General features: G+C 38.4%; 1 protein-coding gene across 1 annotated transcript in view; it reads right to left on the minus strand.

Moving 5' to 3' along the window:
• Nucleotides 1-27,720, minus strand: part of PKHD1 (PKHD1, fibrocystin/polyductin) — a 234,406-nt gene that overhangs the window by 77,062 nt on the left and 129,624 nt on the right. The window contains exons 49-54 of the mRNA XM_026040938.1: nucleotides 25,220-25,279; nucleotides 23,405-23,524; nucleotides 14,480-14,617; nucleotides 6,324-6,437; nucleotides 4,413-4,500; nucleotides 1,591-1,745 (exon numbers count right to left, since the gene is read on the minus strand). Of these exons, the coding sequence (XP_025896723.1) occupies nucleotides 1,591-1,745; nucleotides 4,413-4,500; nucleotides 6,324-6,437; nucleotides 14,480-14,617; nucleotides 23,405-23,524; nucleotides 25,220-25,279 (675 nt within the window). The remainder of the gene's footprint in view (nucleotides 1-1,590; nucleotides 1,746-4,412; nucleotides 4,501-6,323; nucleotides 6,438-14,479; nucleotides 14,618-23,404; nucleotides 23,525-25,219; nucleotides 25,280-27,720) is intronic.

Raw genomic sequence — 27,720 nt, forward strand, 5'->3', positions numbered from 1 at the left:
ACAGTGTGCAGATGCCAAACCAATGAATAGATTCACATTTCATTTTCATAAGCTATATGTCCAAGCTTTGGTACATATTACAGAGCTGATCTCCATGAGTTTTTTGTTATAACCAAGTTAATGGCAGTGCTGAAAAACAATTTTCTATAGAGATTTGCTTWCAGGTCTTTTTTTAAACAAAATCTTTGTAAATGAAACTTTTGCAAGAATCAATGCAGCATCCATGCAGCTTAGAATTTATCTCTAATAACTTTGAACATGAACAGATCTGATCTAGTTATTCAAACTGTTTTTGTATGTATAATGGAGAGCAATAAGCAATTCTCAAGTGCAGATCATCATCTATTTTAAACATCTACTTTAGGATGAGATGAAATACAAGTGAGCAATATGTATTATTCTGAATCCAAATATTTAGGCAGTTCTTATTTCTTCCATCAGTCATCTTTTCTTCTCAGCTATGCCTTACAACTGCTGTAGTATGTATGTAAGCAGTTAATCCCAGGACACACTAACTACATCTATATTGCCATTAAAAAAAGAGGTAGAAGTGTTCTGAATCCAAGGTCAATTGGCAGTTTTCCTCAATCCCTTCCCCACAAAAAAAAAAAAAGAGAGAGGGAGAGAAGGATCTGCCCTAACTACTGGAAATGAGGCCTAGCCTATGGTATCCCTTGAGCTACATTATTTGGAAAAAAATGGTAGCTGTCATACCAAAACTGTGCGAGGAGGGCTGGTGCCAATTTAACACTATGAATGATTGAAGAACAGGTCTGCGTTCCAAGAGAGGTTTAGTTTAGTAGCATAGATAAGCATGGAAAACACTCAAATTCACTTGTTACACTAACTTTTGCGGCTACTAGTTTGAACAAAAGTTGAGGGAAAAAAAATCAYRAATAAGAAAAATCCTACCACTTTTAGAAACTTGGAATTTGAATCACAGATAATTATTTTTCTTGGTACAGAAATGGTAATAGATTTCTCTTATATAAAATAATAAAATTAAATAAATTACCAATAGTGCATCTCTTCTTACACTTAAATACAGATCACATGTAATCTGYATAGGAAATAAAGTATAGTAGATTAAGAGACAGAGGCACCTCTCCAGGTACATTATATATATATTTTTTATTTTCAAGTACGCATTATATTACAAATATATCAATTTCGAGCTATAGAGTTGGTCACAATTTTTCCTCTGAAGTTTCATGAAATTTCTTTTTCTTAGATTCAAAACAAGTTTTGTAAAATTGTCATCCTTTTTGGCACACTACAGAAATTGTCCTGAAAGTCTACATTTAGAATTAATGTTAAAATTTCAATTGCTTTCTATGTTAGTCAGTTGTAATTATACATATGAAAAGCTAGGAAATTAATTTTATTCCTAGAAATTAATGTTGGAATCCCCTATTTGTGAAATTTTGAACAACAAAATTGCAGTATCAAAACAAGAAAAAAATTACAGAGAAAGAAAAGAGATACCCCAAGATTAGTCAATGCAAAGCAACCAAATCAAAAGTCAATGCAAAGCAATACAGAATAAAGAGCTCAGAAGAAAATGTTCTCAGATGGCAAGACATTTCTTACCAATATGCCTGTGGAGAAGGCGTTCATGAATCCTAATGCTATGGCCATTTACTTCTTTAAGTGTAACTACTTCAGCTTGATGGGCTTCATAAGAGGAGGAGCTGATCACAATATGCCCACCATGATTCCAGTCTACTTCATCCTTCAGCAAAATCCTGCAAAGCCCAGATATTAAATGTGATGGCATTACATTATGAGAGAATTATGCTCATAGGTTTCCTAAAAAGAAAATTATACTCTTGCCAAGGCAGATCTAAAAAGAAGCTTCAGGGTATCCTCTAGGAAAAATCCTTTAGTGTTTACTGCAACCAAAAACAGATGTCTAAAATAGACAGGATGAAATTCACTGTGAATCAAACAATTTGTCCAACAAGGACATATCATGGCATTTTAGGAGCTAGAAACATCCTATTTGGCTTCCAACTATTGCTCTAAAAACCTAACATTTTTGTAGATGTTATATCATATTTGCCAGTGTGTGATGAATGATTCAGACGCTCCAATTCACTCCACATTAGACACCTATATCTATAAAACTGAACCAATACCCTTCCTTTAGACAATTGATTTAATTTCTGGAAAGTAAAAGTCATCTCTGGACTTCACAGCAAATATAGGTGTCTGTTCACATGTGCACTTCACGGTTAAGCTTCTGCTATATATCATGATTCTGTCAGTAGAGGGTAGATCATTGAACAAATTCAGAGAATGAGTCAGCTTGTGGCACATGTTTGGGACTTTGAAACTTCACATGCAGTCACATAAGGAGCTAAACCTTAAGTGCAGGCCCAGGTATACAATCCAATAATAATTCACTTCTTGCAAACACATCAAATTTGCTTCCCAGGGCTCCTGAAATTCAAAATCTCCTAAGACAGAATCGTAGGCAAAAGAAGGCACGATTTGTATGAGACACCATCTAAGTCAATGACCCGATCTGCTGAAATACTAATTTAGATGCTCACAGTCTGTTCTTTTATGTAAAGAAGCAATTCTTTTTGAAAGCACCACTCCTTCTCTGACTCACTTGCTGATTCATGTTATAAAACTGAAACGCAATTCATGACATTTAGAAAGATACAACAATTTCAATCAATTAAAAAAAAAAAAAAGACATTTCCTTTAGCTTTCATATTCTAGTGCTGATTTGCCCAATTTCTGTATCTAGCCACATTAACTCTCATCTGGTTATTAGTAGGTCTGGAAAGAATTTCTTTTTTTTTTTYYTTTTTTTTTTTTTTAATTAACAGTGGAAACAATTGTTGTTCCACTACTTAACGCAGATGAATGCACTCCAAATACTTGTATCTTAACACTTTATGATATTCCATATAAAATATCTGGGCAGCAGGCCAACAGTAGCCTGGATACATTTCATTCAAGCATTTAGCTGGCATGCTTCAGTCAACAGTCTACTTGTCATAGATTCCCATCCTAATCAAGTGAAATAGAGTAATTTCCAGGGGGTCCTGCTGATGTTGCATCAACTGAATTATAGTTTGAAGGTATCTGTCTCTTCCGGGACTACACAGGAATCCTAAACAACTTATTTACATTGGAAATTCAGCTCTGTAAGAGCTATCAACAAATGAATCCTACCTGTGGGGTCTTTGTGCCTCCATTTCCCATTTCCCCATCACTTAAATCCTAACATTTCACCTCTGCCTACAAGGGAAATCTTCTGATGGGTTTTGGTTAGGCATATCTRGATTTTTTTTTCTTTGAACACATGTCTTTTTACTAAAAATGACATATTTGGCAGAATTTCAGCAAATCCCAAAGAAAATTTCATATAAAACAGTATAAAGAATGAAAGATCTAGAAACACAGGTACCAAAACCTGCTAACAGTGGCCATTTTCAGGAGGGATCTGCATGAAGACATCTTCTCCAAATCAGATCAAAAGCTTGAACATCAACTCATAGAAACACACTTATTTAACAAGCAGCTGTGACAACTCCACTTAACYAGCCTTAAGAAGCTCTTCAGGCTGAGCCTAGATTGAAGTTGCTGATTCATGTTCATGTCATGGTATCACTGCAGGGGATGTAGCAGTTTACACAGGGGCAACAATAGGGAAGAGGAAGGTAATATTTTAAGTTATTTTTACAGCTTAAAAATGATATTTCTTTTATTTATCACYTAATAAATGAAAATGTGTGTTTACCTTGACATCTTCATATCCAAGGCAAATATCTTACCCTTCGGGTTATACATATAGCCTTACTTTCTTTGAGATAACTACTACTTAATTAATACTACATACATACATATATATATATATATATATACACATTTTTATATAAGCATTATATATAAAAACATTAATATAATAATTGATTGATTTATAATAATTAATTAATATTTAAGCATTATATATATGAAGTAGACTTTAAAAGAAGAGATTAAGATGTTCACTCCACAAGCCACTTGTTGAAGTGTTGTTCATCTCAGTTCTGCTTAATTCAGAGATGACATTTGAACACAGGTCTCAAAATTAATATCCTAACCACCAAAATACTAGCCATGCTGGAATGCATTTTTTTTCATTTAAAAGTGAAAAGGAGAGGGAGAGGGAAGAAGGGAAGGGAAGAAAGGATAGAAATGRAAGGAAGGAAGAATAGGATGAAGGCAGAAAATGTTAACTTCTTTATCTTTAGGACTAACATGGCATAATTTTCTTGCATAYTGTAACATTTTTTTTCTGCCTAGCAATAGTTTAAAAAATGCCCATCACAAAATAAAATGCCAATATTAATATCAATTATAAGCACATGATCCCAAACTTGGCATCTGAAGGCATATTTTGGACAAAATACCACCTTTCATTGCCAGGTGCAACGTCAATTCCCAGATGTGTCCAAGATCTCCCAGGATAAGCGCTATGAATTTGCACCTTTCCATACACTCCTGGAAAAAAATAAATAAATAAAGATCAAAGATTAGAAATGAGAAAGAACTCAGCTCATAACTAAAAGTAAACAAAATTTTATGTATGTTAAATCATGTCTCTATATGAAACATATAAGAATGCCATATAGTTTCTATTTAAAATAGAAAGTGAATCCAAAAAATGTCACTAATAAAGTAGAATGACCATCATATGTAAAGTCAAGAAAGGGCATTGAGTCACACAAATCTGGGAGTTTCAAGCAAAGGTACCTAACTTTGAAAACTTTCTACCTAAGTCAAAGAAACAAAATAAAAAACAAATAAAAGGAAGAAGAAGAAAAATAGAACAGAATGAAAGATGTATTTATCTAATATTTGTACTTCTGGTGTGTGAAAAATGCCAGTAGTTCAATATTTATAATATTTTCTTGGTAAAAAAAAATTTTGCTTTTTTTTTCCAAAAAAAAGAAAAGACTAGACTCCTAGTTCTAATGCAACCATTCGGCACAGTATCTATCAAAGCATATCCTTGTATTCTGTGGCAAGTGTGGGCAATTTGAGTTAGATTATCCCATAAAGAAAGAGGATTAAAATAAGTTGAATGATCTTGCGTTTGTGGTCATTTAAGATCATGATATGGACAGCTGAAAAGTCTCATTTCACTTACGATATGCTAAAATGCAGCAACTCATCTATCTGCTTTTCTAGCCCCTGAAATCATAAGAAACCCAATTGCCAGTTATAGTTATACTTTATAGTTATACTATAAAGTTTATACTATATATATAGTATAAAGTAATATTAAATAAATTAAAATTTAAAAACAAAACTGAGACTCTATTTCCCTTCTCAGCTTTCTTCCTCATCTTCCCAAAGCATCCCATTTAGCTATTTGTTAGAATTTCCTGATCAGCACGTGCAACAATTTCTCAATGTCACTATCAGAAGCAGGCTGGTAATTTCAGTTTCCTCCTCTGAATTGTTCCAATATTCCACAAGTCTAGATTCTGGTAATGTCTCTTGATAACACTTTGAATTTCTACAGTGTCTWCATAAGAATCCACCAATTGATGAAGTCTTGTAATAAAACAGGTTGCTTGTTTGCTTAAAACATGYTTTAAATCATGAAAAATGAATCACACAAAATTAACTTAGCCTTTTGATTATGATCTATGAGGAGATTTAAAAGTTCTGTTGCTAATCAATATAGGTCAAAATATTTGGAAGTATTTAAATTTGAGTATTCAGATTCAGCCAGTTGTTTTTGAATATAAGTTGTTTAACTTAAATCAGGCATTTAAAAAGAGTCGTATAAATTTAAGCTCATTGTCCTAAGCTAGAAACTCTGAGGGAAATTGGTCTCATCTTGAGATACCGATCAAAAATAAGTGAGATGAAATGCCCTCTGGATGTGTGTATTTCTCCCTACTTGATAAAATGATTTTAGTTTGAATACCTTTGCTTTGACAATTACTTTTTATAAGTCTAAAACCTAGAACCTAACCATGGACAGTTCAAAATGAAACCCATGTACGTATTTTTGAGTCGTTTCAAGTTGTCTCTGATTTCACAGATTAGAGCCTCAAGATCTGATATCTAGTTGTTAACTCAGGAGAACTCTTATTCACTTCTGTTATTTTCTTMCTGAAAATACCTCCACAAAATCTCCAGGATTTGACCTGCTAAAATTGAGATAGTAAAAGTACTGGATTGCTTCATCCCCAAAAAGTATGTGCAGCTTTGTTAGATGTTTTCCTACACGACATAGTAACCTGCTCAACAGCAATTAATGTGGCATAAGATTATTCTCCTACAAAAAGGTGAATTCTTGTTTCATATACCAATACTTCCTGCGTGGATATTTATTCCTTCCAGACGATCACAGTAAATTTCCTCAGATGCCTGAAGAAGGATCAGTAGCTTCACATTTCTTTCTAGAGGATGCTGAAAAGAACCTGCCATAAGGGAAAACAAAAAACAAACAAAAAAACAAAAAAAAAAAAAAAAAGGAAACAAAAAAACAACAGAGATGTTAATGCACATGTTTCATAAAGTGCAGAAACTAAGAGGACATGAAACCAAATTTAGACTCCCCAGAAAAAGGAATCTAAAGGAGTTTGACCAAGGTCACACAATGAATCTGTGGAAAATCAGATGGCTTGTTTTCACCTCCCCAATCTCTGAACTACTGTTTCCTTCCTCAGCCCAAACTTCAGAAAGTTTTGGTGTGTGCAATCTTKCTCTTATCTTGTGGTGATAAGTCGGTACAGTAAACTGTATTCCAACTGTGACTTCATTTATTTCACCAAGGGTAGTTTACAGTTTCAGAAGAAAATGGCCCAGCACTAAATAGATAGTAGGGAGGAAAAAGTAGGACAGTTTTTGCCCTGGAGAAATGTATGCGGAGTCCAGTAAAAGAGTTCAGCGTTGCTTTAAAATTAGAGATTAAATCAATTATGCAACAGAAAAGTGCAGCAGATGTAGAACTAAAAAATATATACATATCTGTACAAAATTAGCTGGCCTGTCATGATCTTTTAATATTGAAAAATTACTAGTTTGGAAAAGAGAGGTGATTTTATATCCTAAAGAAAGAGGATTCTTTTTCAAAGCATTTTCAAATGAAGTGCAATCAATAATACATATATTGGTCCTCAACAGTGCTTGACAGTTATCTGTGGATATTTAAATTCTCTGTAAAGCTTTTAAATAGGAATAAGACAAACACTGCAAGACTTGTGGCTTTCCATCTGGTAGCTTCTGCAGGGACATAGAGTATTAGACCTTTCATCGACTGTTTTCCATCCAATCCATCCTTAATCTTCCTTAAAATCCCATATCTGTAGTTTGCACAAAAGAACATCAGGAAACATGCCATAACCAAATGCTAGTTTCAGATGAGAAAAATAGTGGTAAGCATCTTCACCACCAGTGGAAAAAGCTTAACAAGTATTCAGAGAGAGCTACAGAAGAGCTGTATAAAAAGATCTTGCCTGGCTTTGCATGCAGAGTGCTTTTTCCCCATTTTATCTTCACAGCCTAAACAYATCCAACTCCTCATCTGTGAAGAAAATATCAGCTACCTTGAAGACCAAAGAAAGGCTCTGCAAAATGTTTTGGATAATTTTATACTGATATTACTGTTATTGATGTCACATGATGTTTATAAATCACAGAATCACAGAATATTTAAGGTTGGAAGGGACCTCTACAGATCATCTAGTCCAACCTTCCTGCTCAAGCAGGCACACCTACAGCATGTGGCACAGGGTGGCATCCAGAGTAGGAGACTCCACAACCTCCCTGGGCAGCCTGTTCCACTGCTCTGTCACCCTCACAGTAAAGAAGTTSCTCCTCACCTGGAGACGGAACTTCTTGTGCTCCAGCTTGTGGCCATTACCCCTCATCCTATCGCTGGCCACCAGTGAGAACAGCYTGTCCCCTTCCTCCCTGCATTCTCCCTTCCTGAACTTATACATATTAATCATATCCCCTCTSAGCCTTCTCTTCTCCAGAGAAAACAGGCCCAGCTCACTCAGCCTCTCTTCATACGAGAGATGTTCCATTCCCTTAATCATCCTGGTTGCTCTTCTCTGGACCCTCTCAAGAAGCTCCACGTCCCTCCTATACTGGGGAGCCCAGAACTGAACACAGGACTCCAGGTGTGGCCTCACCAGAGCTGAGGAGAGGGGCAGAATCACCTCCCTTGACCTGCTGGCAACACTCCTCCTGATGCAGGCCAGGATCCCATTGGCCTTCTTGGCCACAAGGGCACACTGCTGACTCATGGTAAACTTAGTGTCAACCAGGACTCCAGGTCCCTCTCCGCGGAGCTGCTTTCTAGCAGGTCAACCCTAATCTGTACTGGTGCCTGGGGTTATTCCTCCCCAGGTTCAGGACCCTGCACTTGTCCTTGTTGAACCTCATGAGGTTCCTCTCTGCCCAACTCACCAGCCTGTCCAGGTCCCTCTGGATGGCAGCACAGCCCTCCGGAGTGTCRGCCACTCCACCCAGCTTGGTGTCACCTGCAAACTTGCTCAGGGAAATATGTTTTTCTTAATCCTAATGGTATCCCTTTAAGGTGGGAAAATAATTATCATTAAGAATTATTATTGGTATTATTATTTTATTGGTAGACATAATGTGTTTGCTATTTCTTCCTGGTAAGTTAGTAAAAAATAGCCAGGTGATATATCCAAGCCTGAGCTTTCAGTTAAAGACCAGTTTTAAAGTAGATTTCTAAACCTAACACTCAGAAAAATGCTTGGAAATTTGGATGCTAAAAGCTTGAATTGGAAGTTATCACTTCTTAAAAAGAAATATGTCTACCTTTAGATAAGATCTATGATTTTTAAGCCCTAAAAAGCATGAGAATAGGTTAGGGAATGTTACAATTGTTAAAAACAAAACAAAATTACACACACACACAAAACCAAATTATGAATAGAATGAGAAAGAAGATAGCTATAATAAAACTACTCATAATAGCTAATAGCCAGAATCTACAGAAATACTTAAAAGGAGGAAGATAGAAATGCTTCAGTGGCTGCAAACTGTAAATAGCATATGATACAAGAAYATAGGGGATTTTTATGTCTAGAAAAAAAATTCTTAATGTATGTTTAAAACAAAAATAATTCTAATAAGCTCTTATTCATGATAATAGTACAGTAGTTTTATATCAATATACTTAAAACTTGAATACAAATACTACAGAAAAGTTGACCGAGAAACTCCTTGAACTATTAAAGTGGACTTTTCAGTAAGTTTTGAATCACTAAGAATATGTTGTAAAGCACTGAAAAAAGCTAATATTGTGCCAATATTTCAAACAAACATAAAAGCAAGAGACCCASCTAATTACAGGCATGTCAGCTTGACATTGATTGCGAGGGAAAAATAAATAAAAATGGAATGTCCAACCTGAAACACAATTAATAAATCATTAAAGGTAGATGATATAATTAATGCCAATCAACATGGCTTTATAGAAAATAGGTCCTGTGAAATTTCCTTGCTATCGTCTTTTGACGAGATTACAAGTTTAGGTGATAAAGATTATAGTTTGATATAATTGGCTTCTCCAAGGTATTTGATTTAGTAGCACAATTTTCTGATTAACAAACTGTATTGGTACAACATTAATAGGGCACACTTTAATTACAGTGAAAAGGATTCACAGGATCAAGTAAAATTGCGGCTTTTACTCAAGTCCAAAAAGATAGGTCTTGAAGAAGAAATTCAATCTGGATGGATAAATGGAGGAAAAAAAATAAGACAAATGATCTGAAAGGAATAATCTATATAAGGTGTGARACATCTGTTTTGGCTTACTGAAAATACTGTCCCACAGCAGAGCTTAAGAAAATGAAGATATGGAAATGGAAGCTGCCTCAGCATCCTCAATGCAAAATTCRAAGTAGCTACCCAAACAATTCACTGAAGCTGAGAAATTTTCATCACCATATGAAATAACTGGCATGCAAAATCACAGCTCCTTTAATGAGTTGTTTAAATAAAACTACCAAATTGCTCTGAAGCAGCAAATAAAATCTCTGAAGCACACACCTGTAGTATCTGGGCTTTAAATATCTATCTCTGGATATGAAAACTTTAGGTGACTTTTACCACTTTGATGTGAATCRCTCTTAGATGTAAATCAACTTGTCAGATCAGCTGTCCTATGTGTGAGAGGCATAGAAATGGTCCCCACTTGTTGTACAAGTCCTGCTAATTAAAGGCTCATCAATTTGATCTGAGTGGTCTGATGAATCACAAATCATCAATAGCAGAAAACTAAGAAAAAAAGTAAGTAGGACCAGAAGTTGCCAGAAGTATCTGGTGATGCTTAGAAATGCTATCCAGATTTTGAAGGGTTTGCTCATCTGTCCTGATTTGCACTTATCTGCAAGTCTAGGCACAGCTTCTGAGCAGAAGTCTGACTGCTCTGGAAATCTCAGGCATATCTTAAGCACAGGCAAAGTTAGATAATTTGGCGCATAGGTGGGAAGCACACAACTTCCTAGAAGATGGATTTCAGCAAAGACATTTCTCAGTCTTCAGTGCCCTCAATATTAGTTCAATATTTGACCTCATGTCAAATGGCCTGAAACCAGCTTAAGCTGATGTTCTTCCAAGGAGTGCTGGTACCGTAACATATGCCCAGTGCAGTGCTGGCAGACAGAAGAATATGCTATTCCTATGGATGATAAACAACTTGCACTGCTGATCAAGTTACCATCGATTACAAGTTTTCCTGAAGACATGTGAGGGCCAGGTACCTTGATGCAGTTCTGTTAGTGCAGTGGTTTAAGCTGATTCATAATCCTTCATCAAGTCAAGCCACTAGAGAGGATAAAATTCCATCATCTTAGTAACAACATCTTCACAAAAACAAAACAAAACAACAGAGAAAGAAGTATATTTTTTTCTACATGTATTGCCCCTTATTCTAGACTGCAACCTGGATCTAGTTTGCTTTTGGATTTAAAAAGCATTTTCCATTGTTTTCACATTTAAGTTTGCTTCCAGATGTTCTTCCCAATAGCTTTTGTTGTGTTTTTTTTTCTTCTTTTTCCATATCAAATCTCATTCCATTCTTTCCTAGAACAGTGGGTGTTTCCTCCCTTTTAGCCTTTCCTTTCTTCACAAGACATAGTGCAACAGCTGTTATATATAACAGCAAGGAAATCGCTGAGATAAAAGACCCCCACTTTCCATTGGCGAGTAGACTTTGCTAAGTATGTTGCAGTGACCATGTCTAACATCAGCTTCGTGTTTCTTTAATCCAACCCTTCTTGGGTTCTTCCTGCCCACCTATTTTCAAAACTGCAGCGTGTTGTTACCACAGAGCCTGAAGAATTTTTCATCGTGGTCAGTACATAGCTGGATGGTCACCGATGGTCACTGGTTTCTCCTTTCCCAGTTGTTCCATCAAGTATCTATGCTACACTGTGCAAAGATGGAAGTAGCTGTAAACAGAGGAGGCATCATGTGAGTGGGAAATGGGTAGACTGGTAAATATTGCTGCCAAACAGATGGAATAAATAAGACAGACAGAACACTGAGGCGTTGGACAGTACCTGGAAATGAATGTCCAAGGAATAAGAAGTGAGATGTGGGATAGGATTCCTRTGTCTAACTATGCATGCCTAATGTCACCCAAGTGCCCTGGCACATGCAGATCTATCATGTGGGTTGGCAGATACAAGATGGGGATCAGCAGTTCCTTTTTAAGGAGAATCTGTAGGCTAAGTAGGACACCTGAGCGTGTCCTACAATGGTACAAAATGCCTCAAAATGATACAAGTGACAAAATGATACTATGTTTGGGCAACTGAAGCCTGTTCCAGGAAAAATCACATACCTACACAGACRTTCCTTCATGCAAGTTTCCTGGGTGTCCAAGCTAACAAATAGCAGTCAGTGGAGCCAAGAAAGCAATGGGCTCTAAAGCAGGTATCAGCACTAGCCACTGACTATACTGACTCCACTGAATGTACTGACATGCTGAGGACTGAAACATCTATCGCACACACTGGTTTCCAGATGTAACACCTAATTTGAATATCTTAAACATGTGAGATGAAGCCATTCTCTAGATTATATGATCAATTAAAAGAAATCAAGTGGCTGGGAAAGTACAAAGACTAAATAGATGGAGGCCAAGAGATTAATTGAAGGGGATGCAGATGGTACAATAAACTTTTCAAACTCACTTATTCCATTACAAGGGATGAAAAACTACTCAGCWCATCCATAGGACTCCATTTTCATACACACAAGTTGTGTAGTTGAGCAGGAATGTTATGTGGCTGCAAATAAGATGGGACTCTGAGCCCAGAGAGAAAGATGGGAATCTCACCATAAAAGCATTGGTGAAACTGAAGAGTGTAGTCCAGTGGTAAAATTCATGTGTGCACTATCTGTCATTATGAGGCTGAGCAGTAATCATCATTAATACATGGTCAGCTCATGAACCACACTGATCTATCTTTTAGGAACTCAGTATGGGGATTCTTACTAGTTCTGAAAGGAAAATAATATATTAGACTGTAGACTATCCAGAATCAGAGGTATCCTAATAATCTTTAGCTATTTCTAATGTCACTGGAGCCCTATGTGTTTATGGTTATGTTTTAACCATCTGTTCTTTTTTTTATTTCCTTGTGTCAGCGAAAGAGGCAGATGCTCCTATAATATCTTAAGATATCTTAAGATGCTCTTGTATATCTTAAGATTTGTTTCAAGACCTAATCACGGCAGTCTGATAGTTGCTTAAGCAAACCAGGGAACAAAAGTTCTGGGCTCTCCCAGGGAGTCTTTGCTTGGCCCAGGCCGCTCAATTAAAAGCAATGATGTGTGGCCAAGGCTTGCTGCACTGAAAATGGCCCAGAGTAGTTACACAACAGGCAGGATCTGGGGATTTGGATCATGTGATCTCAACCTCAGATCCTGCTCAGTCAACGCTGAATCCTGATGTCCACATCTATTAAATTTGTTTACTAAACTGTCTCATTATCTGTTTTGTGTCAGGATTTCTTTAGGGTGTGGTAAAATTGGACAGATGGGCTTCAAAACCTTCCTTCAGGCATGGAACAGTCAGGGTTGGACAGATGGTCTTCAAGAAGTTACCTTGAGGCCTCAAACACATGGGAAAAGAAAGAGGAAGGGAAAGAAGCGTTCACTCCCAGTTTTACAAATAAGCATAGAAGCCAGGATAAGATGTGAGAAACTTGGAGGATATTTCTCCAGAAGAATATTTCTCAAGAAGAAGCCATACTAAAATTCAACAGCTGCAAATACCTGCTTGGCTTTTAATATCATTACTGCTCACTGATATGCTGGAGGGGAGTTCGTGCAGCAAACAAGTGCCTCAATGTTTCTTAAGTGTTTTAGCAATGAAAACATGCTTTTTCATAAAACCAATAAGAAACCACATTTAAACTACAGAAGACTGTAAGTAAGAAATGACTGTGTAAGTAAGAAATGACTTCTTTTAAGCATATATATATTGACCTGCTAGATTAGGCTTTCAAACCTTTTCTTTTCTCCACACAGAGCAGTGAAATAACTCTTTTTGCTAGTGCTGTATTAACTAAACAGTCCCTTGAGATTAACAACAAGCAAATATTGGAGCAGGCTTCCTCAGGAAGTGATTACACAAACAAATTCTCGTTTTAAAGTTCATAAAACCAATTTTGAGAAAGGTCAGGCAGTGATCAACAGAGTGATCCCAGCATCCTAAGGATTCCTGTAAGTGAATGCAATGCCCGGCTGCAGGAACCTTGGTATTTAATGGGAATTATGCAAGTAATTACTTTTGGTAGGGGTTGGGAAAGATCCTGTTTTTGCAAATAATGTGAAATGGCCACAGTGACTTTGGAGAGCCCTAAAGGTAGGAYCATTACAAGGTAGCACCTCTGTGAAGTCCTGGTACTCGCATGTGCAGAGGGATGAGAAGAACAAACACTCTGAATCCAGCTGTGCCAGCTTTAGGCCACARGAGGATTTCTAGGCACTCTGGGGATTCTTGGTCATTTTATCTGTGTTGGTTTTAAATACCTCTATGACGCTTAGCAGGTGCCTCACTAATGCTCAGAGATACCAGGCACTGCCTGAGAACACAATAAGGGAGAGTCTGCCCTGAGGAGTTACAGCCTAATAAAACAGCCCCACGTGAAGCAGAGAGGGCTTTTATATGCCMAATAAAATCTGATCCACAATGAAAGCAAGGGGAGTTTTGCCATTGACTTCAGTAAGGTGAGGACTGCGTTATAATGTGTTGCTATTAAATGAACTGGTAATTAGCCCCAATGAATAATCACTGCGCTTAATACGGACATTCTCAGTGTCSGCACTGTAGACAGTCACACAGCTTTGGAGAGTTAGGATGGTCAACGAGTTTGTACTAACAAAACACATTTTTCTTCCCTCTTTTTCTTGTTTATCGAGAGCAGAAACCAGCCCCAGACATCCTGATGAGCTGCTCACTTACCTACTTTCAATGTGCCCCCCACCACCACGATACATGCGGCGCTCAGGACATTGCTGGAGTTGCTGGGGAATTCAAGGGTCCCCAGGATGTAGAGACCCCTCAGAGGCGGAAGGGCCGTATCCACCAGGATGGTCCGGTCTGAGAAACAGAACAGAGGGTTATTCAGGACAGCATTGGCCTATAACCTGCCAAAAGTGGTACAGAGGTGGAAAAAGTCAGAATATTGCCACTGCCTGAATTATATTGCCACTGCCTGAATTGAGCTTTACTTAAATCTGTTTTTTTTTTCTTTTTTTTTTCCTTTTTTTTTTAACTTAAAAAGAAGGCAGCTAGGGATTGTGTGCTTGCATAGCACCCAGAAGAGCTTCATCTGCTGCTGAGGCTCCATGATGTGACTGCAATCTGATAATAAATAAGAACATAATATTTAGAATGATATTGTTGTGTGATTTAAGTTTCATCAAATGCCACTTGAAGCTGTTAGAATGCCTGTGAAATGTAGCAAGCTGGAGACATGCTGGCTTCTCTGGATGAATCTGGCTCTGATTTGGAAAATAAATCTTGATCACTTAATGCAATGAAGCAAGAATAAATTTATCTATGTCGAAAGAGCATTTTTCCTCATGGTTCGGAAGAGAACAAGAGTGAATGAAAAAAAAATACAACTGTGTCAAATAGTTATAGTGACACTGGCGGCAAGCTGAAGGTGCATATCACAACCYACCCTCAATAATTCCTTGTCACTGCTCTTCTCTCTCTGCAGTTTGGCTTTGCTCTTGGGTTTGCAAAAGAAAAGCTTTGCTGAAGTCAACACAATCTGCAGGAGGCTGAATTTCCTTTTTTCTTTATTCACAGTCCTATTCATTTCCTACCAAAAACTTAGTTAACAGYAGCCAGAGGAAGTACCATTCCATCAGTTTCATAAGGACAAAGTATGGAGCAWAAGTCACTTCTGACCCCATTTCTCTTTGATCCCTGCTTTGACCAGATGACACTAGAAGTATGTTGCAGTGYTGGATATTATCAGAAATCAATTTGTGACCTCTTATGCTGGCTCCTCTTTAAAATACAATTAATGCAACATTATGGAACCTGACTGGTTAAGAGCACAGGGCTCAGATACAATTTTATTGCCGGACACACACCAACCTCTGTTGTTCCTCCTTTCAGTCAAGCATCATATCAGGCTGAGACTGCCTCTTAATGTGTAATTTTATGTTGCGAAAAAGAGATGATGATGGCTGGGCACAACAGCAATGCCACTGGTGCCTCCTAAAGATGCCAGCTTATGGCCTGTGAACCATTTAAATGTCACTTTTGCTTTCAAAACAGGACATGAGTAATGACTGAAATGGCACATCATTTAAGGTAGCCCACAGAAGTGAATTCCATCCTCAAGGGCCATCTAATGCTTTTTAAAATTATTGGGAGCTCTTCAGTTGATTTCAGGAGAGACCAGCTCAGGCCCTTTAATTGTGGTTTCCAGCTCATTTCATTGTCAGCAGGAGTAACAGCTTCCCAGTACAGCATCTATCTGAGTCACTGCATGGCCCTGGAAGAATCAGAAGCAAAAACTCCTAGCAGAGAGTTCAACAAGATACTGCTACTTAGAGAAACAGGCGCAGAACCTGTGCTTAGGATCTAATTGTGACTTCCACAGAAATAGTTGGCAGAAAATTAGATTCTTCAACATAATGACAGTTGTCAACTCCTACCCAGAGATTTGCTATGGATTCCCTTGATCTCTCATTCTTTACTGCAAGGCACAGATTCACAAAACAGGGCAGATTAAGGAACAAGCAGATTTTACAATGGATTTTGTCAAAGCAGTGAGAATGGGGCACTTGAAACAGTTTTGGTCTGGAATATGAGAGAGATATGCAATATCTTAAATGAATTGGCAAACAAAAAGTTTTGTCCCTATAGCCATAAGCAGCTGCTTTGGAGGAAGAGACAAATAGCCATACAATAGGTAGTGCAAGGAAAGTCTTTTCCCCAAAACAAATAGTTAGAACTCAACTCAAACCATGCAGCATAAAGGCTTATCAACTCTACCAACCCCTGGCTTGTAGAAAGAGAAAGATTTGGGGTTGTTACCATTTAGGGTTTACTCAGCCCTGAGAACCTTGCAGCAGTGCATTTATCAATCTAACTGTGAGTCATGAGAAAGCAAGGCTAAAAGTTAGAATGTTTTTCCCTGATCAGTCTGATGTCTTCCACAGTAGGAGACAAAATGTTCTGTATCATTCAAAGGCGGAGGTACAAGCCTTTTCATTATATCTGAAGAACATCCAGAATTCTGCCATATTAAGGTCAAATTCACACTCTGTCCTTCTTTAAGCGAAACTCCTGCTGACTTCAAAGACAAATCAGCTTTGGAGGTCTGATGTTGTCCCCATCAGGTGAGGYAAGGGCAGCTATCGAAGTAAACAACAGTCATGATCCAGGACAAGAAATAAAGACATCTTTATTTCTTTAACTAAAGCTAAAGATAACAAATTCAGTCATCCAGGTTGATGTTCTAAAGGGTCATAATCCCTGGGCAACATGATTCCTGGGATGAGTACATGCAATCGGGGCCTAATTTTTGCACTTCTCCCATTACAGCAGACATAGGGTTGAAGGTRTAACCTGAGGTCCTCAGAGATCTTTTCTGGCACAAACACTGTCCTAAATCATGCATACCTGAGTCCTCAGGGAATCAGGGAATCACCACGCAAAGGTGATGGTCCTTGCTGATCCTGTTGTGATGTGCCATAGTGTAGCAAAGACAGCACAAAATGCACTCAGGAATTCACTGACTTGAAGGTGAGYAGATGAACTCAATATTGGCATTTACTAGCTATTGATTTCTTGTTTCTAAAGCCCTAAATTTTCACAGCTGTTCACAGCAAAGCCCTGGATGCTCAGGGGTCCTGGGTCTGCTTACTTGTTTGTTTCTTCTTCACATGTGGTCCTACTCTGAATTTGCCATTTACTCCTTCTTTCCACATATTTCCCCACATCTTGCTTTCTCCATTTTTGTTTTCTTCTTATTTTCTGGATAACAGCAAAGGACACACTAGGAGCTCAGGATATGCTGTGCCTCTGTTCTCAAGGACTATACCAAGCATCACCAGAACCCATGGTTTTCAGAAGGCCCTCRTTGAAAAGAAACTCCTTGAATCTTTGGGCTGAAGCATCCTTCAGGCATGCAAGTTTTTCACAGCTTTCAGATATAATAAGTCTCTACAGAGCATATGCAATCTGCATTTTTTCCCTAAATCTCATAATATGAGAAYATTTTCACAGGCATGAAGAAACTCCTGTGTATAATCTCTTTATAGGACAGGCATAGTCCTATGCCCTGCAGAACTGAGAAGGAAAAGCACAGTATGTGAGGATAGGAAACAGAGAGAAGAGAATAAGGGGGAAGACGTTGAAATGATATCTCTCAGGCAGAAGGGGAATCTAGTTTGTGAAATCACAGCTCAAGAATGTGGCAAAAAGCTTCCGTTGACAAAGGCCATAAGTATATTCATCAAACACAGACTGAAACATTTTTACAAGGAAAAAAAAAAAGAGAAAATGCTCCTAGGCATACCATTTATATGTCAAGTTTCAGTCTAGAACAGATATTTTTGCTGAGTTGCACATCTTCCTAAAAAAGACTTTAAAAAGGAAATGCTGACTGCTTTGTAGCTGTAGCGTCATGGGTGTGAGCTGTGAAACAGGAGAAGGGAGAAATTCTCCCATGCAGAGATATTTGTGCAAACCTGGGATTTCATCAGTGTAAACAAACACCACTTTGGCATGTGATGCTTTGGTGTGTGAAATTCTAGTAAAGGGCAATATTGCTCAGCATAAATAATAGAAGGCTCATTGGCAGTCAAAAAAGAAAAGAAAGAAAAAAAAAAAAAGGAGAATGGGAGAACAAAGGTCCTTCCACACTTGAGAAGCAAAACAAACAGATTTTTCTGGATTAATAAGGTCCTTATAGAATACTCTGACTTATGTAATAGAGGAAGGTGGCCAGCAAGGGGTTAAAATGATAAGCTTTAGGTCACAAGGCTTAAGTGATTCACCTTCAGAGAGAGACAAAACTGAGATTTTTTTCTTCCATAAATACATTCACATAATAAGAAGCAAGATTTTCAGAAATAATATTTCAAGTCTGAAAACAGGGCTACATTTCATTATACATATACTATCTCCAGACAAAACCTCACAGGTATGCCACAGTCTTAATGTTCAGATGTGCAACACTGAAAACTCACTAATGACTCCAGCAATGACACAAAATGCCTTTGATCAACCACATTGCTATATAAAACACCATAGCATGCCATTGAATGGAAATCAGGCACAACAGAAGAGCTATTATATGAGATACAGTACTCCAGCATTCATCTCTTCAAACAGAAAAAGTTCAAAGAAAATCAAAATCAGAAAATGAATAACAGAGTGAATTTCACCACTAAAAAAAAAAAAAAAAGGAAAGACAGAAAAGAAATTGCCAGAGGCTACATGATATCATATCAATACCCTTCAAAACAACATTCCAGCGCCTGGAATTATAACACATTCTCCTTCCACACAGAGCGTGCTATGTCAGGAGTGTGTCATACTGAAAACCATAAACCAAAGCCCTGAAAATCCAAGGGGCTTGAGAAGCTAATGCCACTGCTGGCTGCCAGAGTGGCATGACTAAACTCATCCAGCTTGTTTCTCGAGGTGGTGCAATTGCTGAGAACTTGTGCAGAGGACAGGGCCTTGTGTGACGACTGCAGTTCTGGATGATGAACCTCCAGAGGTAAAAGCACAAGTTCTTCCAGCTTGAGCTAAAGCTTTCCAGCTGGGGCTGGGACAGAGGTATTTCCAATAGGGAACCAGACACTGAGGGGACTTGTAACGCACAAACCATAAAAGTTACCTTAGTTTTCTTAACAGGAGAGACCAACCTCTATTGCATACACACTCTAGTGAAGGAGTTAAGAGTTATGGATGATATCAGAAAGAGAGTCAAAGAGTATGGCTAAAAGATTCACATGCTCCACTGAAACTAGCAAGAAAGGTGCCTTTTTCTTCTTAGCTCTTAAATATTTTGCTGTCGTTTAACAGCTCTTTTCTAGAGCAGAGGCATTTTTATTCCAAACTTTGGCGCATCCTACACAACATAATTGATCACTAGGATTCAGGATCAGGAAACTGCAGCATCTAAGACAGCGCTGGCATTGACTTGCTGTCACGGAACGAGTGGTGGCAGGGGTGAGTGACAAATGCACTTCACTCGTATGAAAGAAATAATAACAGGAGTTATTAATATGGACAATGATTTCACGAGATTCTATGGCAAGGTCACTTATTATYCACTGTATGGAGGCTCAAGATAATACACAATTATCTTGGGATACCCTCTCGTTGGGTCACGAGGTTCAGACTGGACCCCCTTGCTTTCCAGGCTCCTTCTGAGAGGAGTCTGGGTGCGGCTGGATCCAATCCTGGTCCCAGACCTGRTCAACGGTTTATGACTAAGGGTTCTTGTGCACAGTTACAAAGTAAAGTTAAAGAGAGCRCGCTATGTTCACTTACCACAAATCTGTCGTGGAAAGGGGGGTCTCTCAGCCTCAAGGAGTAAACTTGAGAGGCGTCCCTGCTCAAGGGGAGATCCTGCTGTGCAGGCCGCAGCCGTGTCAGGAGAGCTCAAGGGGCTCTCGGGCTGTCCGCATATTTATAGGATAAGATGATTGACTTATAGTCATTCTTTCATTTCAGAGGCCCATTGGCTAGTGTATTAGCCTTACTGCCCCTTTGGGAKGCAGCCTTCAGGAAGGTTATGTTGAGTCTAAGTGGCAGAAGAAATCAGGATGGTGGCGCCTACCAGGATTAGATAAATCACTGGTGGTTAGCAACTGAACAGGGCTGCATGTAAGGTACAGGCCAGGCTGAGCTGGGAAAGGAGCATATCCGTCACACTTGTATTCTGGTATTGAGTAATCTTTATTATCCTCTCCTTACAAGCACAAAACATTCCCATCCAGGGAACAACACAGATCATGTGAAATCATTCAATTCCTTCCCTGTTGCCTCCCAACGAACAGGCACCATTAGGCCAAAAAGAATCCCCTGTCCCATACACGGCAGCATAAGGCAAAGACTCCTCAGTTCATCTGACCAAACCAGAACTGCTCTAAATTCTGGTGATGTTCATTCTGACCCAAAGGCTGTGCAGTTATGCTAGCACAGTGCCAGGCCTRAGCTAATGAGCTCTCCATCTCAGGAGGGCTAATTAGTGTATCAGCACACTGGTACAGCTATGCTGTTCGCAGTTCTAGAACAAGATTGGTCGGGCTGGGATGCAGGCATCTCTCTGCAGCGCTTCAGGCACGACTGATGTGTGAAGGGCCTTGCCTTATCTGACAAAAGCCAAGGTTGACATCTCTCATGGCAGCTAAAATGAGATGCTCTGCCGAGGATAACACTTAGCTCTGCAAGAAACACAGTGGAGTTGGATTCACAGGTGAGTTAGCAATAGAGTAAAGGACGATCAGAACCTTAATATTCTGTTTCTGTTCTCTATGACTGCCTGAGCACATCCTATGTAATCAATAGGTGGTAAGGACAGAGGCCTAAGCTACCAGTGACACCGTTGTGCTTCTTCATTTCTGCCTTCAACTCTTACAGCCTTGGAAAACTGAAATGCTTTGGTCTTTTAAGACTCATTTGCTATAAATAGAGACAATTGGTAAACTGGATATAATGTCATGCACAATACATTATCTAGCACTGCCTTCTGGCCATGTTCTCTAGGATCTATGAAAAATGAAGTACACATAACCCAACCAGAAGGATGARAGAGACAGCAAACCACATGGGAAACAGCTCATTGCTTATTGTCTGCACAAAGGGCCCAATGTAACAAAGCTGGGAGAAGAGCAAGAGCCAGTAGCAGAGATATGGACCTTCACAGCATGATTTAGAGGATATACATTGACTCCAAGTTAGGCTGTTCTCTCAGCCTAACTCAGGTGCTCAGGTGCTCCTGAGCATGGTCAGGAGGAATGAGATATGAGATTCAGGTCTCACCTGAAATGAGCTCTCTATGAGAAGTAGTTGTTTAAGCTTCAAACATAATTGACTCATTTAGGAATTTAATGTTATCTGAAATTCATTTGGCTATTTCAGACCTCTGAACAGCACAAGCAAACATTGCATAGGAGAGACCTGTGCCCACCTAGGGTGACACCTGGAGGACAGGCAGGAWGGTCCTAGGGTGTCTCAAAGGACAACAGATACCTTCATATTAAAAACTGACTTGACCTCTGGAGCTCTATTTAATACTATCAATAAATCCTAAAAAAAGCAATTCAATTCACACTAAARCAGATAGCCACATTTTATCACCTCAGTAATTCTTCAGGCTTCACTAACTGTGTTGACCAGTAACAGTTTCAGATGTCTAAACATAGACTGAAACTGTCTTTTTCAATGGGCAATCACTTGGAGCTGACAGATAGGATACAGGGTCTGTAGGTGAGCAGCAAAGCAAAGCTGTGGAAGGATATCTCTGGCTTTTCTGGGCTCTGATTGTAGGAATATTTAATGGCATGTATTCATTAGTGGTAGTTTGATAATGGAATTAAAATAAATAGATTGTGCTTGTTTGAACTAATAAGAATAGTGTAAATAACCTATTTTTTTTTTTAATTCAGTGTAAATTCTCCTCAAAGACAAGGACAAACATTACTTTAGGATGATACAGGATGAACCTCTTTGTCAGAAGAGTGAGGATTTCTTTATTTCACCTGAAATTACATATTAGATCCTAAGAACTTACTGAATAAGTTACGACGTTAACGAATTAATGAGGAGACAAATCCCAGACTGAGTCCACTTTACTGACTTAGTCTCTCCTCCTCTTTCTTTTGCCAGTCTTATGAGCTTTACTGTATAGGTGACATATTATTTTTGATGATACAGAGGAGCACAGAGGACTTCTGACTACAGACTCAACTCCCAAATGCCAGCACATAGCAAAGGAAATTTCCTTCCACACAAAGACTTCCTAAAAACAGGTGTGAGAGGCAAGAAGCATTCCCTATTTCCAGAAGTGTAATTGAGGCAGACAGATGGGTTTGCATGRTTTCACACAGAAGTTTTGAGGATGAGCCAATAAAAGGTATCAGGTATGTCAGATACGTAGCACACTATTCACGGGGTTATTGTACAATTGAAGTTGGAAGGGACTTGAGGACTTCATATCATCTAGTCCAACATTAGGGTTCATTTAGTCCAAACTCCTCTTCCGAGTAGGGTCAGCTATGAGGTGCAATGGTTATCACAAATCTTCTCCTCCAGATTTTACTGCAGGTTGCCTAATAAGCAAAGAGCTTTCATACAATAAGGTTGTAAACTAAGCATGATTTAAATGTATCTCAGGTCTGTGGTTGAAATACCAGCATAGGCTAAAACATCTAGGAAGCATGCACTGTACGTGGCTTGAAAGACAATCATCGATAATCTAGGATATGGAATGGAAAAACAAAATGGAAATTGGTACAATTGTGGAAACATGAAGTACGCACAAAACCCAGAGAGGTCAGTCAAGAAATGATCTCTGTGTGAGCTGTGATTCTGAGTCTAGTAGATTCTGTGCTCTGGAAACAAAACGCTCAAAATCAAGCTGGAATATCAGTGTGGGTAAGCAAATTTGTGTGTGTGTGTGTGTGTGTGTATATAAATGGAAAACAGTGAGCATTCTTTTCGAAAACTCATACTTCTGTGCTACAGTTTAGAGCAAACATGACTAGGAATAAATGTGCTGGCCTGCACGTACCAGAATGGACACCAATGCCAATAAGCAACATTGCAACACAACCATATACCCTAAAGAAGACAGGTCCCAGCACCACTAGAGAAATTGAAGACTATTCGTTCTCTACTTACTAGGTAAGATGATGACATCTTCCCCTGCACCAGGGATGCTGCTGTTGGATCCACCCCAGCCTCTTCCCACATCATTCCATGTCTCTGGATGTGACCATTTCAGGGCAGTATCAGAAGGAACTAAAAAAGAGTATATGCAAGGAGACAATTACCATTTTTACTAGCTGAAAGAATTATCTTTGATAACCAAGCATCTGTGGCACTAACATCCTGATGCATAATGAAGCAACACTAACTGCTTTTTGGGATATCTACGCTTTAAGAAAGCTGCCTTACTGAAAAACAGTCAGCTCTCCCAGGACTATCTTATCAGCAATAAAGAAGAGTGAGATAACTGGAGGGAAAAAAAAGGGGGAAAAGAAAAAAAAAACAGTATCAATAATGGTTGGACTTACCAAGAGCAAAGAAAAAATCAAGGTATGTCATCACACTTACACAATGTTCTACTTTGTGAATATGCTTCACAATCATCTGCTTCATTTATTTTTATTTATGCCACCCAAAACTCTGAGCACTTTGAGCATAAAGTCAAAATGCACAAATGAAAATTAAATTTAGTCATCCATTCTTGCTGGCAAGATCAGGCAATCACAGTAATAATGAACCTACCCCCTCCAAAAAAAAAAAAAAAAAAAAAAAAAAAGGGCCAGCTCTTCTCACACACTTTTTCTCCTCTGAGAAAAAGATTAAATTCTCAGGGTGAGATAAAATATGAAAGACTTTGAAAACGGAGTAATTGGTTCCTACAAGGTTGAAAGCCCATGAAAAAGCAGAAGTCTTCCCATTTCATAAGGTAATGAAGACCTGACTTGGGACACGTGGCAACTCTTGCTGATTCCACAAAGATTTATTTTTCAGCTGAATCTAAAATGAAACTTCCCAGCCTTATCATCCTAAAATACCGGGAGAAATCAAGTTCACAAAATTTAAGTCCTTAACTTGCACTTCAATTTCAGACAGCTAATGAGCCGGTCTTCATAAATTAATTGCCTAAATTGGCTTAGCCTGAAGCCAACATAGGAAAATCCTGTACATGAAATTTAGTAATGCCTAAACCAACGCAGTCAGGGCCTCCCTCTGGAGGCCTCTGCAAGCACCTACCTCTATCCTATAAAAGACTATAAGGGAAATTCTGGTATTTTCACTTGAGGAGGGCTTTTGAAATTTTGAAAACAGAGGGAAAGGCTAATATGTGTGAGATGGACAAGGACTTAATCACACTGTGCAGCAGAAAAATATTACAAGCTTTCTGCCACTAGTATAAGGAAACACAGAGAAATTAAAGCCAGGCAGAGCTCTTCAAGGCAAGGTCTGCCTTTCCATTACTTGTCTATTCGAGAGGAAATGCTCTGTAAAAGGATCTCTAAGGCCGACTGCCATGTCAATAATTACTGTTGTTAATATGCAGCAAGGCAGCTATGCACCTGAAACCAAATTTTGGGTATCTCCCCTGTCTCTGGTCTATTATGCTGTCTGATTCGATGCTTAACTGGGCAATAATGTGAGGCTATTAAACTAAGATCACTCTGAAGCACTGAAATACATTGTAGTCTTACATTCTCCATGACCTTTGTGATCTGCTATGGTATTTCTTAACAAAAGTTTATGGTCTTTTATAATGTGGATTCACACATTTGTCATGAGCAATGGTAGATAGGGCTCAATGAAATCCTTAAACGAATGCCAAGAAGCCCTGTTGGGTTGATAGACGTGCAAAATATTGAAGTGAAATATAACATATATATTCTGGAAAATAGTGGAAAAATGGAAGTGTGATTCTCAGAACAAACCTTTCAGCCAGAGACTGTCACGCACCTGATGTAGGTAAAGCCACTCTCTCTTTCAGTGTGACCTGAATTACATCAGCTCCTGTGACTGAACACATAGAATTGCATGCAGTTACAAAAAAAGCCTTATAAGTTAACAAAAAATGATAGTCAATCACTACATGTGATTTTCTGACAATATTATACATTACTAACAATGTCCTTTTTGTTGTTAAGAACTACACATATTTTCTAAGTATTTTCTAATCTTTGTATTTTGAGAATGGATTAAAAAAAAAACTTTAATTTACAGATACTGAGGAATCTTTTAATAACTTAGAAAAAGCTAAAAGATATTCAACAAACAGAAATTCTAGGTTGGAACATGCATTTCATTTATTCCACTAAAAATCCACTCCAGTGTCAGTAGCACAAGTGTTGTCACACCAGTAAATGCATAATGTATTAACAGGCTCAAATAATAAATTACAGAATAAATTACAGCTTTCTTTTTTTAGTTTGTTTTTGAGGGTTTTTTCTTTTTCTTTTTTTTTTTCTCGAAACTAGTAACTAAAATAGATGCTTTAATTAGCCAGACTTAGACGGAAGACAGGGACCCTGTGTTCTCTGCTGTGAAAGGAGGTCAGAAGCAATTATCACAGTTGTAACCTTTCCACCAATATATTGTCAGCAGGAGAAGGGCTGGAATAATGCAAATCAAGTCAAGAGCAGCGGCAGAAAACTCTGCATCAGACCCAGCTAAAAGGCTACCTTTTCTTCATCTCCAGCCGTATATAAAGGCACTTCAGTCACTAGAGTGGAACAAACAGAGGTTAAAATAGAAACACTTTAACAAACAAATAAATCTCCTGTCCACTGCCCAATCCATTAGGGCGACTCACAAATGTCATTGGAAGATTTTGGGGGTTGAAGACTTGTATAAATGAAGCTATTGTCAGAACTTCCCTCAACTCCAGGACACACCAGGAACTTTCCTTCACATATATCAATGCACCAATGGGATTTCATGCCATATTGTAATTTACTTATTTTATCTTTAAACAAGTCTCTGTACTTATAAATTGTGAGAATCCTCCTTCCCTAACTCCCTCCTTTTCTCCCAGAGCAACTGAGCAAATTTAAAATAACGGAGGTTCATTAATTTTAAGTGTTCAATAAATTAATATGAATAATCAAAAAACTTGATTCTTTCTGATAATTACTATTTGATGTCAGTTGAAAGCACTCGATTGAGTTAGCAGCATATGCTCCTATACCAAATGAGGCTTCCATAATTAAATAGAAACTGATTCCGTGAGGTTTTTCTCGTGTCTGATTAATTAGTAATCAGGTGCCTCAGCCTTGTTCTTTAGTGACACCTTCTCTCCCAGTGGTAGCTATGTTCTGATTCCTGATTCACTGAAGMCAGCCTGCTCCAAACATTCATACAGAACTGGAACTGAACCACAAAATATTGCTGGGTGTCCACAATACAAACCTTTTAGGGGGGGGAAAAAAAAAAAAGAGGAGACATGAGGCAGCTAATTTAAAGCTTTTTACACGGAGTTTATATGGCTTTAAGACAATATTCTTACATGGGTGCTTATCTCCCCTGACAGTGATCCTTGCAGATAGCATTAATCTCACCTAACATGAAATGGTTGCAAGCTGGTCAGCCTGGACTCCAGTAATGTCACTGGAGGCATCTCCAGAAAACTGTTCTTCTATCATATCACAAACAACAAGGAAGAGATGTGTTATCAGTGAGGTTCCTCTCTCTCCCTTGACTATAAATGKGAGCCAGGGTAGGCATAGATAACTAACTTTTAGATGACTGCATCAGGTGAAGTTAATCACCCTAGCAAAGCTACTCCTCTAGGCTACCTTGGCAATCAAGAGCAAGAAACTGGCACCTTCAGAGCTGCATTCTCTGATCCCAAGAAACAACAACTGACTGCCTTGAAGGGCTAGTTTTGATCTTCTTTTCTATTTATGGTGGCCTTCCTTCTCTTCTTACTCATAACAAGGCAAATCAGGAGTTAAAGGTGTTCAGGGAAAGGAGAAAACCAAGCTGTAACACTATATAAATATATATATAGATAATCACTTTTTTTGTCTTTTTCCTGATTTTGTAGGAACTGTACTGTAATWCTCTAATTAAGAGAATTTGTTTTGTTCAAGCAAAAGCTCTCTTCCTTTCTGCCGTAAAATTTTACTGATACACTATGTAGACCTCATCATGGGGTTCCATCCACACAGTAAAGACAGGAACTGTTACGATGTCACCCAGTACAGCCATGTTCTGAGTCAAGGCAAGGACAAAAGTYTTTCATATTTTAAATGTCATGCAACCACATAGGATGACAACCCAAACCATTAAAAGCCAGCTATACTCTCCGCATGAGTAARAGGAGTGGGGCTGAATCCCTCTCAACCCAAAACTTGCACATTTACGTCAATTGTACACAAATTGTGTACAATTGGCTTTGAATCAATGGTATTTTATCACCATTTTCCACTCCTAATATATGATCAAAGCAGGAGAGACAC

Source organism: Nothoprocta perdicaria, unplaced genomic scaffold (genome assembly GCF_003342845.1).
Source record: "Nothoprocta perdicaria isolate Ctin4 unplaced genomic scaffold, notPer1 scaffold_101, whole genome shotgun sequence".
Taxonomy (NCBI): domain Eukaryota; kingdom Metazoa; phylum Chordata; class Aves; order Tinamiformes; family Tinamidae; genus Nothoprocta; species Nothoprocta perdicaria.